Consider the following 22,866-nt stretch of genomic DNA (forward strand, 5'->3'; position numbering starts at 1 on the left):
TCGCGATGTGTGAGCGTCGGTCGCGCTGTGTGAGCGTCGGTCGCGCTGTGTCAACGTCAGTCGCGATGTGTGAGCGTCGGTCGCGCTGTGTGAGCGTCGGTCGCGCTGTGTGAACGTCGGTCGCGCTGTGTGAGCGTCGGTCGCGCTGTGTGAGCGTCAGTCGCGCTGTGTCAACGTCAGTCGCGATGTGTGAGCGTCGGTCGCGCTGTGTGAGCGTCGGTCGCGCTGTGTCAACGTCAGTCGCGATGTGTGAGCGTCGGTCGCGCTGTGTGAGCGTCGGTCGCGCTGTGTGAACGTCGGTCGCGCTGTGTGAGCGTCGGTCGCGCTGTGTGAGCGTCAGTCGCGCTGTGTCAACGTCAGTCGCGATGTGTGAGCGTCGGTCGCGCTGTGTGAGCGTCGGTCGCGCTGTGTGAGCGTCAGTCGCGCTGTGTGAGCGTCAGTCGCGCTGTGTCAACGTCAGTCGCGATGTGTGAGCGTCGGTCGCGCTGTGTGAGCGTCGTGCTCTTTCAGTAGCAATCTGTCCAGTTTTCCTTTTCCTAAATTGCAATAAAATGCATTGCAAAGTCCAATTATATTTAATGTCCTGTGTGTCTGTGGGTGTGTCTGTGGGTGTGTCTGTGGGTGTGTCTGTGGGTGTGTCTGTGGGTGTGTCTGTGGGGCGGTTTCATGATCAGCTTTGAAGAGTTTTGTAAAATATGAAAACAGATTTGTGTATGTGACCCCTAAACCTAGATAATTGGGCACCGTGTTTTCTGTACCTCACTTATAAGTCTTATTCTAGGTTTGGAGTATTTTTCTGTGTCCTCCACCCAGTATTTCCGCACTGTCTGTACCCTCTAAGAACACTGTCAGGAATTCTCCCTGGGGATCTCAGCCCCCTCTGAACAGGCTGGGGGCCACAATGAAAGGGGGGCCCACACTGCAGGTTTCCCTGACACAGTGGGACCAGAATGTCATAGTCTAGGTCTGTTCTCTGCTTTTAGGGGGGGCTGAGGCCCCCCTCTGTCATCCGACCACAATAGCGATGATCAGCCCAGGATATGACGACTGCTGTACCTAGTACACGGCTGTGTTGAAACGTAGCTTTATGTGCCCGGATTCTAGCACATTCTATTTTGCGTTGCATCTATCTTAAGATATGTGATATAACAATACGTTCAACTCTAAGCAGCCAAGTAAGAGCGCAGTTTTGCGGGTCACATTTTGTGTATGTTTGGGTCGCAAATTGCGCTCAGCTCTAAATGACGCCTGAAATGTGAAATGGGGCTCTAGTTATTATATGTTATGTTCACTAGAGGACACTGTGATGACAATATGTTGTTATAGGCAGATTATGGCTACACTGCGCAGTGCGGCTGAACGATGAGTTGCTTAGATCTAGTCGGTGACATCATAAAGTGTCACCTGGGTGATTTTAGATTCTGCACATGAACCAACACGCGTGTGTTACAGCTGTAAGACGGTGAAATACACTACGGGCCTGATTCATTAAGACACGCAAAACAAACGTATTCAACGAGGGGCGGATGTGAAGATACGTCTGGGGGTGAATTCCCATCTAGGTGATTAATGTCACCTGTTAACAATACATCATTAATGACAAAACGGGAAATATTTTTTTTTTCATTTTTCTTTTCCGTTAATTACATCTATAAGGATGTTATTAATATCTACTGTACATAAAATACATTGTTACAACTGCTCCTGATTACAGACACATATTCTAGCTGTATACACAGCCGTCATCACTAGTAATCAGCACTTACACCTGACCTGTAGCTGGTGCAGGAGATACGACAGGAAATCACGTATCTGAGAGATACCCAAAGCTTGAATCAGACGCTGCTGCGGGCGCCCCAGCTTGGCACATACTGTACAGTGACTACGGGCATACGCCCAGTCCCCTCCCCGTTCTGCCCATGAAATCATAGGCTGCAGTAAGGGTCTTTTGTGTTCGAAGATGAATCGGACGTTCCTGCGTTCTCTGATGTACGTTTAATTTCTGGGCAATACATGTATCTGCATTTATGCTCCTTAATGAACTAGGCCCTATGTATGTATTTGAGACTGTATATGTCACTATATGTCTTCATGCTTCAGCAGGAAGTAATTTATGAAACACAAAGCGCCACTCTGCAACCCAAATGCGGCTTTGGATCTGCTGTGCCCGTCTATTTGTGCAAATGCAGCGACATTTCTGTGGGGTGGTTACGTTTGTGGAGCAGTGTTGGTACCGTCAAAGGCCGGAGGAGGATGGTATCAGGCGTAGGCGCATCTGGTTAATAGGAGCAACGCAGAAAGGACATTTTATTTTGCAGAGCGAGATTATTCTAATATTATGTAATAATTATGCGATAAAAGGGCGGAGAAAGAAAATATTTCTTTCATATTTAAGAAGGTGGCGAAGAAGGTTTTTGGGAGGTTTTTTTTAAATTCAATTAAACTTCATTTGAAAATTGTGTGTGTGCGTTTTTATTTTATTTTTCCTCATTTGGTATAATGGGGATAGGTCCCAATCTTGTGAATTGCGCTGACTCGTGGTCTTGTTGTTGATATATTTTATTCAAAACAAAAATAAACTGGTCGTAAAACTTTTTGACAAAGTGCTAACAAGCCGGATCCAGGGTTTATTGTACTAAGATTGAGTTCTTATGTTTTCCATTTTCATCTTGCAATAATTAACAGCACAAATCAATTATTTACAAATGTATTATATTCATTAGCAGGATCCTAATATAATTCTCAGTATCAGTCGCTTCTATGTCACATGTTTGTAAGGCATAGTTCGTTATGGTGCCCATGGCAGTACCCATAGCTCATTATGGTGCCCATGACATTATGGCAGTACCCATAGCTCGTTATGGTGCCCATGGCATTGTGGCAGTACCCATAGCTCGTTATGGTGCCCATGACATTATGGCAGTACCCATAGCTCGTTATGGTGTCCATGACATTATGGCAGTACCCATAGCTCGTTATGGTGTCCATGACAGTACTCACATGTTATGGGATCAATGATAGTACCCAGGTACTTTTTAGGAATAAATGTGGGCGATGTTGTTATATAAAATATGGGGATGGTGTCACTGCATCCTCTTAAATCAATTAAAGTGGATCCTTATTTTATGTTACATACTTACAGAGTAAATCGCAGGTCCGTCTGGTGGATTGATCCAGTGTGAGAATTTATCCTTCCTCACCCTAAAAATGACAATCTTCTGGTGCACCCCCCCTCCCCCTCCCCACATAGTCCTATATTAATTAGAAAATAACTGGGTATTCTTTGATCCAGTCCATCTAACCTTCTGTTACCCCCCCCTCCTCTTACAGTAAAGAATCCTTCCTATGCTGATGCTGAAATCGTCTTTCTTGCACTCACAGCTGATGACCTCTTATTAACTGTATGATCCTTGGTAGGAAAAGTGTATTAAACAAATCGTTATACTGACTTACAATATATTTATACATATTCCTTGGGTCACTTCTATAGCGCGTTTTGTCCCTGAAGAAAACATATTGAGTGTTTCTAATTTCCCTTTAGGGTTCATCCAGTCCCTTTATTAATAAGTCTGTCCACCTCTGAATCCTGTATAGTTCTATGTTCTTACAGTGAGATTCCCAAAATCGTACCCCATATGCAAGATGTGGTCCAACCAGTAACTTATGATGTAAATATATTATTATTACCATTGAATATGTACAATTATAAATGTTGCACTGAATTAAAGCAGTAATCAAATGCTTCATTTGTTATATTTGTCCTTTTGGGCCTCTTCTCACTATGGCTTTGTGGGCTGCACATGTCGTGGCTGCATTTGTTGTCTATATTTTAATTTTGGGCTGAATGACACCTCCCGCTATATAGCATTGTTCACCAATGGAGAACCCGTGTTTTAATCAGGAGAAACAGCTTTTCTCCCCCCATACACCCTGTTGTCTATTTTTCACCTTAATTTTGAAAGGGTGACGGCATAACACCTCGTCATCATGTTCTGTCTTTAAACATACACTCATCTCTCCTAATGTCCAGAAACCACCAAGACTGCCCTCTCTAAAGTGGCCAATGATCTACTCAGTCAAAGGGTCACTTCCCCTACTTGTATTTCTTGACCTCTCTGCTGATTTCAATACGGTTGACCACCCGGCTGTCCTCTGAGCCTTCACTCTTTGCAGCAGTTCTCTCCTGGTTCCTCTCCCACCATTTTGTACGCTCCTTCATTGTCTATACTTCTGGCACATTCTCTCTTACACTTCCTCTTTTTGTAGTGTTCTCGGTCCTCTGCTTTTCTGTTTCTACCTCTTCTCATGGTGAACTAATGATCTCCTTCAGCCTCCGGTATCTCCTCTATGCAGACAACACTCACATTTACTTCTCTCCAACATCTCTCCTTCTTTTATACCATGTGTTCAACTACATCTCTGTCTTCTTGGATGTCCCAACACCTCCTGAAGCTCAACATGTCCAAAACAGATCTCCCCCTCTTAGTGTCACTACCCCCCTCCCTCATGGTTGACAGCGTTCTCCCCAACTGTCAAGCCCAGTGTTGGATGGGTGAGGATTCAAGGTCATTTTGCAGTCATAGGGCCTGTACGACACACAATTATTGGATCCACCATAAACTCATTTTTATACTAGAGTATTTTAGAGAATGTTATGTTTCCGACAAGTGATGTTTGGCTGATACAGGATGACCCAGCAGGACAATAACATTAAGGACACCAGCAGAGATACAACTTAATGGCTGAATAAGAAAAGAAACAAGACTTTGGAAAGGTCAAGTCAAAGTCCAGACTTCAACCCCATTGAGATACTGGTGGAACCGTGAAAGATCTGGACACAAACTAATGTCCTCAAACACCGAAGCGGTGTCAGAAGGTTAGTGGGACGACATTCTGTAAGTGTCAGCGTTGCCCTTCTCATGCGGATGATCAGTTTTGGGGTTGGACTGTTCTTTACAAATTCACAATTGTGCCACAGTCTCTTCATTTGTTTATACATACAAATCGCCCAGCACACTGCTATAACCAGCAAGGGAGCTGCTATTTCTATATGGGCCAAAGATTGGGACTCTCACTGTTTAGAGTTAGCATCACCCTATTAGCAGAAGGGCCGTGACGGGGCGGGGGGCTTACCATACATTTACAAATGTGTGCAACTGAGAATTCTGCATTTTTATGTACACATAGAAATAGCAGCTGCTTTGCTGGTTATAGCTGGTGGATATTTCTCTGTATTTGTTCCTCTCTGGATAACCCCAACCTTTCAATCACCAGATATGAACCTATAAATTGATTGAGCAACTTCCACTTCAAATGAGAGACCCGACACTGCTCTGGGGGCTATTAAAAGTATTTGAAATCCTCTTTTACCCTTCCCTTGACTGGTGCTTGTCCATAACCTTTTCACACATGTGAGTTTTGATCTTGATGATGAAGCTGCTGATACTTATTGTGGTTGACGCCAATCAATTAATTTCACCAGGGTTTATTTAGATTTGTCACAGCGAAATGGATGAATACTTATGTAATCAGATATTGTCTGTTTTTATTTGTAATTAAGAAAAAGCTTTAAAATTTACATTCTTTAGTACCAAATAAAAAACAGAAACTGCAATAAATTGGAGCCTCTCTCCCATTAAATGTGATCTGTCACCATAAACTAAAATTGTGTGATCCATAAACTTATATCGTGCCAACCGTTTGTCCCCAGGAGTGGTTGTATTTCCAGTTATCTCTGACGTCTCTTCCTTTTTCGTCCAATCAGCCGGTGACACAAATGAGGAGGAATGGATGCAGCCGATGTTCTAGTGGTGTATATAGAATCCTGGTCACTAGAACGCTGGATAGATGAGCGATTGTCCTGACAAATCCAGATCTGATTAATGAGGATGACAGGTCTACTGTAAGTGTATCCATCCCCTTTTTCTTTTTATATTAAATGCCCACCTAGGGTCAGACACAGATTGAAAGTTACGCCAGTTTGTGAAGTGTATCTCTCGTGAATTCGCTCTGCACATGCCCAGAAAAGTGGCGGCACACACATGCAGGTTTGAGTGATTCGGGGCCCGTAGAGGTGGGACAGGGGAGCAAAGGGGCGGTCTAACAGCGTACAATAAGGGCGTGGTCACCACTCTGGACAGATGCAGACTGGGATTTGCATAGTTAAGGGCAGGTGCAAATAGCGGATGAAGAGGATTGTTGCCAGCAATAGCGAACTGCTTGTGATTGGTTGTTGTGAGTGCTCTGCTGATTGGAGCTTTCTTTGCTGCACGTGCATATAATGTTTTTGTGGGTGTGGTTAAGCAATTTTTTCTTCCGCCCTTACACAAGGCAGGAAGCTGTACCACCTGTATCCGGGGCTTTCATGGACGTATTTTGCTATCAAAGCAAATGCTTATACGCATGTTCCTAAGTGTGTGCACCATGTGCTTGGCCCAGACCTGAGCGTATCTAGCGATAATTGTGGGTTTTAGTGCATCTGCGATTTAGGGTGCAATTATCACCCCCTAATGTATAAAGTAAGTTGGAGTGTGGATGGTCCCACGCTGCGCTCACACTTAGAAAGAGACATCACAGAGAAGTCAGAAAACAACTTTATTTCTGAAGACTTGTCACACTGTCAGGACCGGATCAAATGACATTTTCTACAGTGACTTTAATCACAATTATTATACTAGACTGACCCTACAGACCTCGCACCGGCTGTGTGATATGTCGCCAATGTTTTGTGTGGTGACTTCCAGCCGTTACCGGATCACAGATATAACGCAGCAGTTGTCCCTTGGGGCGTTGTGCGCCAATCACACAAACCTTACACTGGCTACATATTCAGCACTATCACCATATACAACTTGCTGCGCTATTTGTGCTTCCATAACATAATTGTGCTCAAGTATAAAGTTTGGCCGCGGATTACACAGGACAAGGCCTGGGGACGGGATAAGGTCAGACTGACACTAGATGGGAGTAGGGTGCTCATATTTGCACTATTATGTGGCTGTGTGACATTATACACTTTGGGTTTATCAATGACAACATGGGAATTGGAAAGATTAAAAAAAAAAAAAAGTTTCCAAAGACACAGATCATAAAAACCTATCAATACAATAAAATACTTATTACTGATTAGTTAATGTATCAGAGTAAAATAATTAAACAATGGACGCTACAACCTATGTTAAATTGTAATACTCAAAGGTGTAGCAATGAAACGTCAGCAAAAGTTTACAAACAAAATTTATACTAAAAACAAGAATATTACAAACAATTCTCCATCATACATTCTGTCTAAATAGCATCTATACAGACGTTCCTGTACATTCACAAATATATTAAACTATGGAAAGAGGGGAACACTGAATAACGCACTCACCATTAATTATTTACAGCACGGAGCTTTGATATAAACAGCAGAAAGGAATTAACTAATGGAATAAAAACACAGACGTATTATTTGCACCATTTCGTTACATCTAAACGTATTCTCTAAACGTCAGTACCTAACTAAGCTCTGTACATAAATCAGACTCCATGACTGCGCAGCTGTTGTGGAACGAGTTAGAAGGAGGAACGACTGCAGAATTTGTGGAAAAAAAAAATAATACAAAATGAAAATGTTTCCTGGTAATAAAAACCCCACAAACAGGAACATAACAGAAGAAATGTCTTTAATGCAACTATTGGCATCCTAAAGATTGCAAAGTGTGAATTCCGTTCACTACAGGAGTAATTACTATGTATTGTTCATAAATAAATCTGCAATTTGTAGTTTGTACCAGACTTGCAATAAAGACATTTATTGGGTACAGAACGGACATGGGGGGAGAACCTTTTGGCACCAGAAAATCAGACGACAGTAATTCTATATTACAGCGAAGGTGAACTCGCTGATTATTATACATAGACTGAATTCGCCTGCTCTGCATATTAATATCGCTGTCATTTACTCTCCTATAGACAGGTTCTACCCGCAAAGGTGGGTGCAACGTTCTACGTCAAGGAAGTTATAATACAATTAACCAGGAAACAATCACGTGACTACACGTCATACAGGACAATGAGGTATTTCTAACATATAGACTCTGCGCCCCCCGTATCTCTTCCGTAGTGTCTAAGTGCTGCTGGTGTAGATGGATCGTTCAGAAAACGTAGGATTATTACTGAATGATCCGTCTCTATATCTTGTCACTGGGAAATGGATGGTGGAGGTGACAATGGCGGAATCTAGCATCAGGGAAAAGGATAAAAGTGCCCCCCCCCTTCCCGATCCTCCCCATCACTTGACAGGAATAACACAGTACACAGCGGAGGAAGCCATAAAATGTCCCTCAGCGAGGTCACTGGTTTAGAACACAAAATGGCCGCCCCCACGTTCACATTACAGTGTGTCCCAGGGATTACTCATAATACATCCAGTACTCGTGTATCTCTGCGGACGGTGCCGGCAATGGTGGCGCCGGGTATGTAAATTAGAACCGATGTATATGAAAGACATCCTGCGGCCGCCAGTGCCCCACATATAGGAGTAACGTCAGGGGGTTCAGGAACAAGGGCCGTACGAGGGAATCCCCTTAAACAACCAGCATCTGATAAAGTAATTACACAATAGGTCGGACAGTCTGAGCATAATGAGGAATAAAACAGAATTATACTTGGAGATAAACACGACGTGTAGCAGCTCTGGTGCAGCAGGAAACGCTGATTCCCACTAGATCCGTGTGAGATAAAAGAAGGTGGTCGGGAGGAACCGGCGCCGTATCCGTCCCTCTCCGCTAAGAGCGAGACGTAGTGTTTGGACCGGCCTTTATGAAACTCCTCATTAATATCATGTTATTCTCAGTCCCGAGATGGCATGTGATAGGGGGGCAGACTTGTCTACCAAACAACGTCTGATCCTGGGGCCTCCATTACAACATAAAGCAGCGCTGGTCGTGGGACCAGCCTACCAGCCCATCTTATTAGAGGTTACATGAACCACCGGACAGAAGATGGATCCGGTTTATAACACTAACAGTTCTCTATATACCAGCCCAGCGCTGGGAGTGACAGAGACTCCGCTACAGAACATATATCGCCCGTCCCCCCCCTCCCCTGGGATATCCACCCGTTACCACATTGGTCACAAACTATTGCCACACTTCACCCTATAATTTTAGGCCATATCCCCCCCAAATCTCCCTTGCTTGGCTCCATTTACCCCTAGAACTCCTATTGTGCCTGGAACATATTAACACCTTGTATGCCAGAGACCTAGAAAGGAGGAAATTGCATCGTCTGGATGTCAGGGGTTAGAACGAATCTGGCTCAGTCCCATCCGTCAGACATGGTGATATACCGTGAACCACATGCGTGTTTGGCAGAAAGAACCACAGACATATAATCTGCTTGACATTGAGGACACACAGACTATATCTGCACCAAGTACAAGTTGTGTGGACTGAGGCTGACGTGGGTCACGCTGTAACGGATAACATGTAGTGACGGCCAAGACGTAATAATGAATATTACAGGGTTTGTTTAGCATACAGTAGAGATGAGTGAAGTAGGGCTGGAAATGTGGAATAGATGTAGAATAGGGCGTCACAAAAAGTATGAACTTCCCACCATACAATCTTCAAATCTGGACTTTCCGCTCTCTATTTGTAATTTCTATGGAATCCATAGTCTAGATAACAGAGCTGGAACAACAGATCCTGTCATTCGGCTCTGTGGTATAGTCGGGGTTGGACTGGGTGGGTATATGTAACACCCACGAAACATGCGACAGTCCACGCCCCAATGCGGAATGAGGGCGATATTCTGCAGAACAGCTGAGAAAGTCGCTCATCTCAACAGTGTGCTGCCACCTAGTGGTAATTGCTGGTGTTACATCATACATACATCGCACATTACTGTAAATCTAGTGACAAACTAAGTCAGGCCAGTGACACCTGTGGCACTGTAGATGTGCAACTAAAGTCCTTTGCTAACAGGGCATGCTAGAACTTGTAGTTCCACAACAGAGTCAAAGGTTGCCTAAGCCTGCCTTAAGCACCATGCACTCCACCTAAGATATCGGCTCCAGTGCTTCCACTACGAGTGGTCTGACACTAAACACTGCACCTTGGAAATAGCCAGAGACTGACACATGCGGTTCTGCACAGACGGACAGATATCTGCACAATGGTGGATCTCGGCTGTCTCTCAGACCGGTTGAGATTTCTGTGTCGGTTGTATTGCAGAAAAACCCTTCCAGACCATACAGTCTCCAGCATCCCTTCACATTAACTGGGATAATGATATATTAACTGGAGGAAGCTATATACCAGCCCCGCACTAGTCATATTACATATGGCTCCCAGTAGGCTGATCAGCAATATGCAATAACCACCATCCCGCATCATGTGATGTATGAATATGGGACAACCAAGACTTACTCTAGGAGATGAGTCCAATTCCTGCGGCATGCATGGCAGATTCCACCTGTTAGTGAGACGGCACAATGATACGGACAGGTCACTAAAACTACACCAATGACAGCATCCACTCCATTCACAATGTATGTACAATGTATAATACACACAGTATATGTGTGAACGGGGGGTGTCGCAGGGCAGTTACAGTGACTGGAGATGGTAAGAAACGCGCCAGGTTGTACAGGGCACAGCTAGATTGCAGGTTCTGGTAAGAGGTGAAATGCGCAAGCAGCACAGGGTACAGCTAGATTGCAGGTTCTGGTAAGAGGTGAAACGCGCCAATCAGCACATGGTACAGCTAGAGTGCAGGATCTGGTAAGAGGTGAAACGCGCCAGCCAGCACAGGGTACAGCTAAAGTGCAGGTTCTGGTAAGAGGTGAAACGTGCCATTCAGCACAGGGTACAGCTAAAGTGCAGGTTCTGGTAAGAGGTGAAATGCGCAAGCAGCACAGGGTACAGCTAGATTGCAGGTTCTGGTAAGAGGTGAAACGCGCCAATCAGCACATGGTACAGCTAGAGTGCAGGATCTGGTAAGAGGTGAAACGTGCCAGCCAGCACAGGCTACAGCTAAAGTGCAGGTTCTGGTAAGAGGTGAAATGTGCCATTCAGCACAGGGTACAGCTAAAGTGCAGGTTCTGGTAAGAGGTAAAATGCACCAGTCAGCACAGGCTACAGCTAAAGTGCAGGTTCTGGTAAGAGGTGAAATGCGCAAGGGGCACAGGGTACAACTAGAGTACAGGATCTGGTAAGAGGTCACCTTATTCTAAACCTACCAAATTAGTTCACATTCTACTAGACGATGAGGTTGTTTACTTAACCCAAAAATCTCTCTCGTTACCAAACATTAATGTATGAATTATATAAACATTCGGAAGACGCTCTGAATTATAAACTATTACAAATACTGGTATAGAGAACAGACAAATCATTGGCTGGGAGGGACCTATGGGACGGCAGAGGAGACGCACACAGATCATTTGATCCACAGGAGGCGCTGACATGATACACGGAGGGGTGTAAGGACTACAAGGAATGCTGGTTCCCTCCTAGTACACACAGATCCTCCACGTAGCAGCTTCCCATTTATGTGTAGATACAGCAGGTAGATAAGTGACCCTCCCCCCCCCCCCCCAGGGTGCCCCCCTTCCCCACTGACCGCTGTTCTCCTCAAGTAACAGGAAATATGAATTTTGCATTTCTTGTCTCTTCCCCCAGCACAGTAAAATGTCCTTATGTGTCGGGTGCAAGGGCCCCGGACGCACGCCTGGCGGAGGAAGACATAAGGAGGGCTCCCGACCCCCAACCTCCCCTGGATTTACAAACTCTAAAAAATAAAATATCATGTAAACTAAAATTAGAAGAGTTACAACTACTTGTTTGAGATGACGTCATCTCTCCTCTCCCATCTATGGAGATATGGAATAACAGTGTCCAATAAGACTCATCTTGCCCTGATCCACGTGTTGGGAGTAAGAACAGGGCGACCCCGGCCTCCGCAGTCACGTTAACAGGAGATTCTTACAGTTCGGTAGTTGTGCGATGCTGGATATAGGACAACGGAGGGTATGGACTGGTCTGGATGGGAGAAGGGGGTAGAGGGTGCAGACACTCATCCACCCACCAGGGCCTCTGCGTTCTGCCCCCACAAGATGCCGGTTACACTTTAGAGTCTTGGCTGTGGGCCTGCCCGTTGCTGCCCTGTATTGTCAGACCAATCTCTTCCTTCTTCGGATTCAGTGGTTGTGCCTCAGGGCTGCTGTCGCTCTGCGCATAGCGGCCTGTCCGGTGCTCCAGGAGAGCGGGGCCCCAATCTTTGCTGGGTTTCACCGCGTTCTTCAACCGCTGAAATGAGGGAGAAGAGAGAATGTAAAGTCTATAGTGGAACGTGTTCAACACCTTCACATCCCGAGCCGTGAACATGTCACGCGTTTCAGAGGTCAGTATAGCTACGGTAATGTTACTTTGTTTATATACATCACAACCTAAAGTGGAGAATTGGTGGGAGTGGGGGCCAGAGAGAGCAGGGGAAGGAGAAAGGGCTGGAGAGACTGGGGGTGGGGGGTGGAGAGGGCTGGAGAGACTGGGGGTGGAGAGAGTGCTGGAGAGACTGGGGGTGAGGGGGTGGAGAGACTGGGGGTGGGGGGTGGAGAGGGCTGGAGATGGAGAGAGTGCTGAAGAGACTGGGGGTGGGGCTGCAGAAAACGGGCCTTTGCTGGAGAGAACGGGGGGGGGGGGGGGAGGTGAGTGGGGGGCTTTCTGGAGAGAACAGGGAAGATTACAGAGGGAGGACATAAACCTATGCTACATTAATAAAATGAAAAGATAATATGTGATTAATAATGAAAAAATAAATAAGTATTATATTGAAAAAGGCGGTGATGTTTTTATTAGTAGTAATAATCTCTATTAAATGTAGGGGAAATTTGTAAGCCATTAATTTGGTTTTTGGACTTGTGGGGAAAATGGTGATGCTATTAATTTAATATCAGGGCTGGTGGGGGGTAGAGAGCTAATTTATTAAATATGGGAGCTATTAATTGAATTTAATGTTGGGGCTGTATGGGGGGGGAAATAGGCATATTTATTAAATATTATTATTATTATCCTTTATTTGTTAGGCGCCACAAGATTTCCGCGGCGCCGTACACCATACAAACAGTAAACTATACAGGGTGAAACAGCACAAAACAATAAACAAAAATACCAGTACTTTAGAAACTCCAGGCAGGTTAAAGCAATAAACATGGAGCAGAAGAACAGGTAGGGAGACACAGAAAACAGAAAGACACAAGGGGAGCCAGATGAGGGGAGCCAAAGGAGAGAGCGAGTGGAGGTGAAGGGGTTATACGGATGGTTGGTAGGCTTTACGGAAGAGGTGGGTTTTCAGTGCACGTTTGAAGGAGCACAGAGTAGGAGAGAGACGGATGGAACGAGGGAGCTCGTTCCAGTGAAGGGGGCTGCGTGGGAAAAGTCTTGGATTCTGGAGTGGGAAGAGGTGATCAGAGTGGAGGAGAGGCGGCGGTCATTGGCTGAGCGCAGGGAGCGGGCAGGAGTGTGTATGGAGAGTAGGTTAGAGATATAAGGGACAGTAGAGTTGGAGAGAGCTTTGTAAGTGGTGGTGAGGAGTTTGAAAAAGATTCTGTAGGGGAAGGGGAGCCAGTGTAAGGCGAGACAGAGAGGGGAGGCAGAGGAGGAGCGGCGTGAGAGGTAGATGAGTCTAGCGACCGCGTTGAGTACAGAGCGGAGGGGGGAGAGATGGGAGTGGGGGAGGCCGGTGAGGAGGAGGTTGCAGTAATCCAGGCAGGAGATGATGAGTGCGTGTATGATGGTCTTGGTGGCATCCTGAGAGAGAAAGGGACGGATGCGGGCAATGTTGCGTAGTTGGAAGCGACAGGCTTGGGCAAGTGAATGAATGTGGGGGGCGAAAGAGAGAGAAGAGTCGAGGGTGACCCCCAGGCAGCGAAGTTGGGTGACAGAGAAGATGGTGGTGTTGTTGACGACAAAAGAGAGGTCGTGGTGGGAAGGGAGTCCGGGCGGATGAAAGACAATGAGTTCCGTTTTCGAGATATTGATTTTGAGAAAGCGCGCGGACATCCAGGAGGAGATGGCGGTGAGGCAGTCAGACACGCGAGAGAGGACGGCGGAAGAAAGGTCAGGAGAAGAGATGTAGAGTTGAATGTCGTCAGCATACAGGTGATACTGAAGACCGAAGGAGGAGATGAAAGCACCAAGGGAGGAAGTGTAGAGCGAAAAAAGTAGAGGGCCAAGAACAGAGCCCTGCGGGACACCAACAGGGAGAGGGTAGGGGGGGGGAGGAAGAGCCGAATGTGGATACAGAGAAGGAGCGGTTAGCAAGGTAAGAGGTGAACCAGGTATGGACAGATCCGGAGAGGCCAAGAGAGAGAAGAGTTTGCAGCAGGAGGGGGTGGTCCACAGTGTCAAAGGCTGCGGAGAGGTCGAGGAGGATAAGAAGGGAGAAGTGACCCTTGGATTTGGCCGATAGGAGGTCGTTAATAACCTTGGCCAGGGCAGTTTCGGTGGAGTGGAGGGGGCGGTAGCCGGATTGGAGGGGGTCCAGGAGGGAAAAGTCGGAGAGGTGACTGGCGAGGCGGCTGCAGACAATCCGCTCAAGTAATTTGGAGGCAAAGGGGAGGAGTGAGATAGGGCGATAATTGGCGAGAGAGGTGGGGTCAAGATTGGGTTTTTTAAGGATAGGAGAGATAAGGGCGTGTTTAAAGGAGGAGGGGACTACACCGGAAGAGAGAGATAAGTTGAAGAGGTGTGCGAGGTATGAGCAGACAGTGGGAGAAAGAGAGCGAAGGAGGTGGGAGGGGATGGGATCAAGACAACAGGTAGAGGGTGGAGAGGAGAGGATAAGGGAGCGAACTTCTTCCCCATTTGTGGGACGAAAGGAGCTCCAGAGTTGGTTGTTGGAGGGAGGTGAGGCAATGAGGGTGGCGGGAGAGGGGGAGGAGGAGGTGTTTAGTCGGATGGCCTCAATTTTGGAGGAGAAAAAGGTGGCAAAGTCAGTAGCAGAGAGGAAGAGCGGGACAGGAGGGGGGGAGAGAGAGGAGGGAGTTGAAGGTGGCGAAGAGGCGGCGGGGGTTGGAGGACTGAGAAGAAATGAGGGACTTGAAAAGGATTGTTTAGCGAGGGAGAGGGCAGAGCAGAAAGAGGAGAGGATGAATTTATAGTGAATGAAGTCAGCCAAGGAACGATATTTCCTCCAGAGGCGTTCAATAGTGCGAGAGCACCTTTGGAGGAAGCGGGTAAGTTTGAAGTGCCAGGGTTGAGGAATGAGGCGGTGACGGCGGATAGCGGAGGCCGGGGCGACAGCATCCAGGGCAGTGGAGAGGGAGAGGTTGTAGAGAGAGGACGCCTGGTCAGGACAGGCCAGGGAGGGGAGGGTTGATAGGAGAGACTCAAGAGAGGAGGAGAAGGAGGTAGGGTCAATAGCATCAAGGTTGCGCCTAGTTAGGGTGGCTTTAGGCGAGGGGGGGAGTAGGGGAGGAGGACAGAGTGAAGGAGAGGAGATGGTGGTCAGAGAGTGGGAATGGAGAGTTAGAGAAGTCAGAGAGATCACAGAGATAAGAGAAAACAAGGTCGAGGGAGTGACCAAGACAGTGGGTGGGGGAGAAGGTCCACTGGGTGAGACCTAGAGAGGAGGATAGGGAGAGAAGTTTGATGTTTGCGGGGTCGGAACGGTTGTCAATGGGGATATTGAAGTCGCCAAGTATGATGGAGGGCAGGTCAGAGGCGAGGTGATGGGGGAGCCAGGCAGCGAAGTTGTCAAGGAATGCTATTAATGAAATTCTGGGGCTGATTGGGTGGAAGGAAGCTACTAATTGAATGTCCGGCAGGTTGAGGGGGAGGGAGGCCTCGACTGTTCACCCACTGCTCAGCTTTCCAGGAGGTGAATAATAACTATATATTTTCCAAACAGGGCCCCAACATTCCAGGATCTGGTCAAGCAGCAAGTGAGCCAAGACATAGCTATACCAACAGGTAGGAGAGCGCAGCACAGTGGTGGAGAACGGTATTGCACTTGTAAAGGGCTAGGCAGGTCCCCTCAGCGTTTGTAATACATTAACTCGAGCTGATTCTATTTATAGTCCATGCAGAAGTTATGCTGCGCTGAGAGGGTGGTTATAGTACGATACATCTGTAGTTACCACGAACACAACAGAGTCACTGATCTCTACACCCAATCCAAGGTGACAAGGGATGGGGCAGATTACAAGGGATGTGGGCAGATTACAAGGGATGGGGGCAGATTACAAGGGATGGGGGAGGAGTAATTGTAGTAATCAAACCAACCCACCATTCAAAATCAAAACGCAAATCATTACATGTGGAGAAAATGGGGATTTAGCACAATTGTGGCCATGAGTGTAACCAGGATGCAGACACAGATTGTTACTTAATATACATAATACAGGATATGGACCACACAGTGATCGCTGACCCCAGGTAACAGCAGAACAGTCGCCTGACCATCCAGCGATGTATAAATGTATACGACACCTCCTACAGCTATTCTGTGTTATGGGACACACAGGGCTATCACCGGGAACTAGTTCCACCCAATCTCACCGGCTTCTAGTTCACTTTAAGAGGTATACGTAGAACAAAGCATCTGTAAGATATGGGGGTTCCTCGGTTTTATTTAGGGCGACAAACTGTATTAAGTACAAGTCTCATTATCTAACTGACCTGCAGGAACGTGTCCCCTTCTGAGCGCCAGATCCTGAAGGCAGCGTATCCCGGGATGCAGATGACGGAGGAGAGCGCCATCAGAAAGCCCAGCGTGATAGCCCAGCCTGGGTAGATGTAATCATTGTATGATATCGGGCGATACTGGACAACGGTAAAAATTAAGATAAACTAGAAAAAGAGAGAGAGGAATAAATACAATCAGCTGAGATTTGTTAGGGATGAACAGGGAAATCGGCAGCGCTAAGGGAGGGGTTTGAGACTGACACACTAAGCCCCACCTCTTCTTAATAAGCCCCTCCCCCACTCTGCAGAAAGAGCCTCTGAACATAAAATCAGACACCCCATAAAATGACACCTTGTAACAGTCACAATGACATATCTGAAGTGACCGGACTCCCCCAGCACCGCCGCAGACATGCGAAACTCCCGGGCTCTGAACGCCATGACAGGAGGTGGAAAAATAACGGATTCTGCACTACTGGCTCAAAGGAAACAAATGTCCCCCAAAATGCTGAAATATTAAAGGTAAAGACGTGATTGGGGAGGGGGATTTTTCACACCCTACTCCCTATAAGAGGACACTTCTCTGCACCTGAAAGGGCCGATGAAAAATCTAAATATCAGGGTGTCGGCAACTTTTAACTGAAGGATACAAACAGTTATAGGTTATAATTAGGTTATAATTACTTTCGGCTGGGACAGTAAATAAAACTTGAGCCCCCCCTCTTCCCCCAAACCCAATAGGTCTCCATATCACATTCATCGGTTTCCTGGTAAGGTGCTCAGTCACCACCATTTGGTATTTAACCCTCAAATCAAATCCCTACGTTTCCCACATTTCTGTTCTTTCCAGAGTATCTGACACAATGTATACACGTCATAGTCTGATATAACCGCTGTATTACTCAGTGTAGCTCTATACCGCACCAGGAAGCGATGACCAGAGTCACATGACACAATGTATACACGTCATAGTCCGATATAACCGCTGTATTACTCAGTGTAGCTCTATACCGCACCAGGAAGCGATGACCAGAGTCACATGACACAATATATACACGTCATAGTCTGATATAACCGCTGTATTACTCAGTGTAGCTCTATACTGCACCAGGAAGCGATGACCAGAGTCACATGACACAATGTATACACGTCATAGTCTGATATAACCGCTGTATTACTCAGTGTAGCTCTATACCGCACCAGGAAGCGATGACCAGAGTCACATGACACAATATATACACGTCATAGTCTGATATAACCGCTGTATTACTCAGTGTAGCTCTATACTGCACCAGGAAGCGATGACCAGAGTCACATGACACAATGTATACACGTCATAGTCTGATATAACCGCTGTATTACTCAGTGTAGCTCTATACCGCACCAGGAAGCGATGACCAGAGTCACATGACATCAGGGCTCACTTACTACTGCCGTGACTCAGCCGCTAACATGTGATTATCGTCACTCATGGTCCCAGTATAAATACACAATATGTATATATCACATAACATCCTCCACAACCAGCGCTGCCGGGTAACGACACTTACAAATATAATGGCCGGGGAGACGAAGCGCCAGCAGATCTGGAAGAAGAGCGGAGGGGGGAATCCCAGCATCATCTCAATGTCCTTGAAGTAATTGCGGTGTCCTGGGGATGTCAGAGGGAAACAGAAAACGCTGACACTGAGTCTAGGACACAATTCTGCTCATTTACAGCTGTGTATTGTTTATGTGCGTCCAGGTTTAGGCTCCTCTTTGCTTTACGCCGCATTACGCCCGGAGCAGCTGCACGCGGGTGGGGCGTAGGCCGAACAAAGTGCAGTTGTGTAATTGCACGTTACTTAACTGAATTTCCTTATGGATCTCTGCAAGAAAGATTATCCCTATTTTAATTTTTAAAGGGATAAACAATGTATGTGGGGGGAGGGTGGGTTGACTTTTGCTTTTATTAATAAGACATTATTCTCTCTCGTGCATTTGACCACATTATCCTATTTGTACACAAAGTAATAACGTATTAAAGAGTGTTTATATTATTATTGATTATACAAATAGGCCGATGTCACTTCCGCATGGAGTACAAACACATACATGTAACACGTGGCTACACCGCCATCAGGTGAACACCCAATGGTATGGCTGGTGGAAGAGATACAAGATGCGTTCAACTTGACGTATGAACGCAATCGGTTTTTATTGCGTACGTCTTCCTACATGCGTCTACCTCTAAAGAAGCCCCAACCTGTCTGGACAATAGAATGTTTTCTACACATTACATGAGGAGGTGATTCAATGTCACTTACCATATATGTACATTATGGCCACACACATGATGCAGGAGATGATGACCAGCGAGAAGCTGGCAGCGTAGTTATCCATCAGTAAGAGCCAGTAGATCCCAGCCTAGAGGAAGAGGAGACAGGTCAGTACCCCCCCGATATCTTACTGATCACAGACCAGCGCAGACCCCCGGGAAGTAGAGCAATGTGTGTGAGAATATTCAGCAGGACATTGTAACTGCACCAACTCCCCGAAACAATCCGTTTCCTGGACACAAAGCCCAAGTCCCGCTCAGTCTGGCCACAGTGACCCCGCTGACTGGCATCGGTACTATATGAGCGTTACCTGTGTGGTCAGCGGGATTCCCAGCAGGAAACCGATCACCGCCACCCCGAGCGTCACAACGGTTTTCCAGCGGATGATCCAGTCATTGCCGATCTCATCCACCACGGCGGTGACCAGAGTCTCCAGCAGACAAAACTGCAATCAAAGGCAGGAAGTGAATGTGACGCTACAGATAATGTTGGAGCCATAATGAGCCCTGACTCCACGTCTTGTCTTAGTCTTATGCTACGATTACCTGAGTGCCGAGTCCCAGAAGGATGAGCATAAAGAAGAAGAGTATAGACCACAGGGGCGATATGGGCAGCAGCGTCAGGGCTTCAGGATAAGCCACGAACGCCAGCCCGGGACCGTGGTCGGCCACTTTGGACACATCTACCCCCAGGTGGTTCGCCATGAAGCCCAGAATGGAGAAGATGACGAAGCCGGCGTAGACGCTGGTTGCGCAGTTGGTGATGCTGATGATGATACTGTCCCTGATAAGAGATAAACACATCTCAGCGTCATCTCTAGAGATGGGAAACGGGGTAACGCGCCTTCTGCTTATATAGGGCTCAGTAACGTTTCACTTGGGGCTAAAAGAACCAGGAGGTGGTTATGGGGGTTTCAGCGTTTCCTACTCACCGGGAGAGGGAAGGGACTGGCGAGATAGCGTTACCTAAATAGCGCTGTAATGCGCCCGCTCTCCTGGGCAAATTGGGGGAGGCGAAACATATTTTATTTTTAAAATAAAAACATTTTCAATAAATAACACCCCAAATTTCCTTCTGTACCGGCTGCGGCTCGAAGCAGGAAAATATACATCCCCCCCCCCAGCTCCTGACAGGAACTCGTATCTCTGAAACTGTATACAAATTATTATCTATCTCATCACCATCTAACTCTCCTCACATTACAGAGGAGAAAGAAAGATGATGTTTGTATTAAAAGTATCTCCAATAATCAGTTTTATCTCAAATGCTGAAGTTTATAATCTTTATAATATACAGTAGATATGTTCTGGTTAATATCAGCCGATCGTACATGCATCCTCTAATCCTGGTCTTTATCCTGTTACAGGATACCACCAACACACACAATGTACACAGCATAGACACACACAATATACACCACATGTACACAACACACACACACACACACACAATGTACACAGCACAGACACACACACAATATACACCACATGTACACAACACAGACACACACAAGCAATGACTGATATGAAGTTAGTACAGGAAATGGCGTTCGTCCTGAATCCGCAGTTTACAGGTTGGGAGCCAGGTTTGGTGTATTAGGGGTGCTGGGTACGTACCTGTAACAGTTGTTGTGAAACTTGTTATATGACGCCATAGTAATGAGTCCACCCCACGCGCACCCTAGTGAGTAGAATATCTGGGACGCGGCGTCGCCCCAAACCTGTAACGGGATACAGAATCCAGTAATCAGAGAATAAATAATGTTCATCAATCAGGTAGATACAATCCCTGCATTGTGTCGTATCACAAGGCAACAAAATTAAACGTCACAGAAATAATTCAATGTCTTTAGTAAAAGTTGCGGAAGGGGGCATACAATGCAATAAATTAAGGTTGCTTGAAAACGAGAACAAAACCTATAACCTGGAACCAGTGTCCTCGGCTGGACCCACATTAATGTTATGAAAAGCGATTCAAATAAGATAAAACTTTATGTGAAATGTACATTATTGTAAGAGAACAGTATTTATCAAGCTGCAAGGATGCGCTGCCACTGGGAAAATGCGGATTTCTGGAACCATGAGCTTCGACTACGCCAGCTTGTATGGCCGCACCCACATTATCCCGATAGGCGCAGCATTCTGAACGAATGTGGGACAGGTGCAGGGATGTGATCGCACCCACATGCACAAATGAGGTTACATTTTTTCCATGACAATGAGTTCCAGGGTGTATATTAAGGGGGTGTTCCCACATCAGCAGGTGGCCACACTGTCTGAAAACTCCCCTACTTCCCCCCAAATCTACCTGACATTTGCACATCCTTGCAAGTAGCGGCGTTTGCGTGTTGGCCTTTTATCCCAAGGGACTGGTCCAGTAAGAAGGACATTAAGTTGATTTTATTTTGATTTAGTTAAGTAAAAAATAAATACATTTCATTGAAGATGTGTTATAAGTTTGTCAGAAATTCCAGGCGTTCTGGGATGTTATATGACAATGCAGCCACTAGATGGCGCTGTACTACGGGACAATTGAATGATCTGTAAATGCACATTTCCCATATGAGGTGCATCAGTCGTTGTATCTATTATTCATTTACTTTTTTTCTATTAATATTATCAGCTTTGCAGTAAGTTTAGGTAAATATTATGCATCTAAAGTACAAATCTATCCCACGTACAGGCTGGAATATTTCAGTTGTGTTTTCATACAACTGTTCAATGATCTATATCCCGATTCCTATTATTGATTGGTGCAGTAATGTTTAATCTACAGGCTTCGAGAACAAGAGCCCAGAGGGCGATTTACCACAAGACATCACACAATATGTCAGTAACGGGAGGTTTTACTGACACAGGATAATCATTGTAAATGTGAATTGAAGTTGTTTAGACCCTCCCTGTTTATTAATAATCAGCAGGAAATTGTTTATACTTGTTAGAAGTGAATAATTGCTTTGGTGCTTTGGGCAATTGGCTGTAAAGTTTCATTCATCTTTCAGCCCGAATCAAGTTACAGCAAACACACAAATACCACACAGATGTCAGATCTACCCCTGGGGCAGGAGAGCAGGAATATACACAAAGTGTCTGTATTATACAATATACAGAACCAGTACCTTGGCTTCCAGGATCTTGTCCCACTGCGGAGTCAGATAATACATGATCCCATCATAGGCGCCCTCCAGGGTAATCCCACGAATAAAGAGGATTGTGAGAACCAGGTAGGGGAACGTGGCTGTGAAATAAACCACCTGGGGGCGTAAAGTAAGAGGGAAGGTATGGGGGCAGGATTCAAAGGCAAGGAGGGGTATTGGGGAGGATTAGAGGGGAGTGGGAAGTATTGGGGACATGATTGGAAGGGGAGGGGTAGGTATTGGAGGCAGGATTGGAGGGAGAGGTATTGGAGGCAGGATTGGAGGGGAGGGGTAGGTATTGGGGAACAGGATTGGAGGGGGGGTAGGTATTGGGGGCAGGATTGGAGGGGGGGTAGGTATTGGGGGCAGGATTGGAGGGAGAGGTATTGGGGGCAGGATTGGAGGGGGGGTAGGTATTGGGGGCAGGATTGGAGGGAGAGGTATTGGGGGCAGGATTGGAGGGAGAGGTATTGGAGGCAGGATTGGAGGGGAGGGGTAGGTATTGGGGAACAGGATTGGAGGGGGGGTAGGTATTGGGGGCAGGATTGGAGGGAGAGGTATTGGGGGCAGGATTGGAGGGGAGGGAGAGGTATTGGGGGCAGGATTGGAGGGGAGGGAGAGGTATTGGGGGCAGGATTGTAGGGGAGGGAGAGGTATTGGGGGCAGGATTGGAGGGATACAATGACAGGACAGCAGAGAGATGAGAGAGAAATATATTAAGTAAACGTGAAAGAAACTT

The 22,866-nt window shown here is 46.4% G+C and overlaps 1 protein-coding gene and 1 non-coding gene across 6 annotated transcripts in view; both read right to left on the minus strand.

The window, feature by feature from the left end:
* Window positions 1-6,575: 6,575 nt before the first annotated feature.
* Window positions 6,576-22,866, minus strand: part of SLC6A9 (solute carrier family 6 member 9) — a 95,011-nt gene continuing 78,720 nt past the window's right edge. For all 5 annotated transcript variants that reach the window (XM_075181591.1, XM_075181590.1, XM_075181593.1 and 2 more), the window contains 8 exons: window positions 22,110-22,244; window positions 20,608-20,711; window positions 19,537-19,774; window positions 19,302-19,436; window positions 18,980-19,079; window positions 18,224-18,324; window positions 16,668-16,838; window positions 6,576-12,296 (listed from right to left, as the gene is read on the minus strand). In XM_075181591.1, coding sequence (XP_075037692.1) covers window positions 12,111-12,296; window positions 16,668-16,838; window positions 18,224-18,324; window positions 18,980-19,079; window positions 19,302-19,436; window positions 19,537-19,774; window positions 20,608-20,711; window positions 22,110-22,244 — 1,170 coding nt within the window. In that variant the 3' untranslated portion in view covers window positions 6,576-12,110. The remainder of the gene's footprint in view (window positions 12,297-16,667; window positions 16,839-18,223; window positions 18,325-18,979; window positions 19,080-19,301; window positions 19,437-19,536; window positions 19,775-20,607; window positions 20,712-22,109; window positions 22,245-22,866) is intronic.
* On the minus strand, window positions 15,806-15,895 carry LOC142100528 (small nucleolar RNA SNORD116). Its single transcript, XR_012678830.1, has one exon. It is a non-coding gene; the product is annotated as a small nucleolar RNA SNORD116 (small nucleolar RNA).

The sequence above is a fragment of the Mixophyes fleayi genome, chromosome 8 (assembly GCF_038048845.1).
Source record: "Mixophyes fleayi isolate aMixFle1 chromosome 8, aMixFle1.hap1, whole genome shotgun sequence".
Classification (NCBI taxonomy): Eukaryota; Metazoa; Chordata; class Amphibia; order Anura; family Limnodynastidae; genus Mixophyes; species Mixophyes fleayi.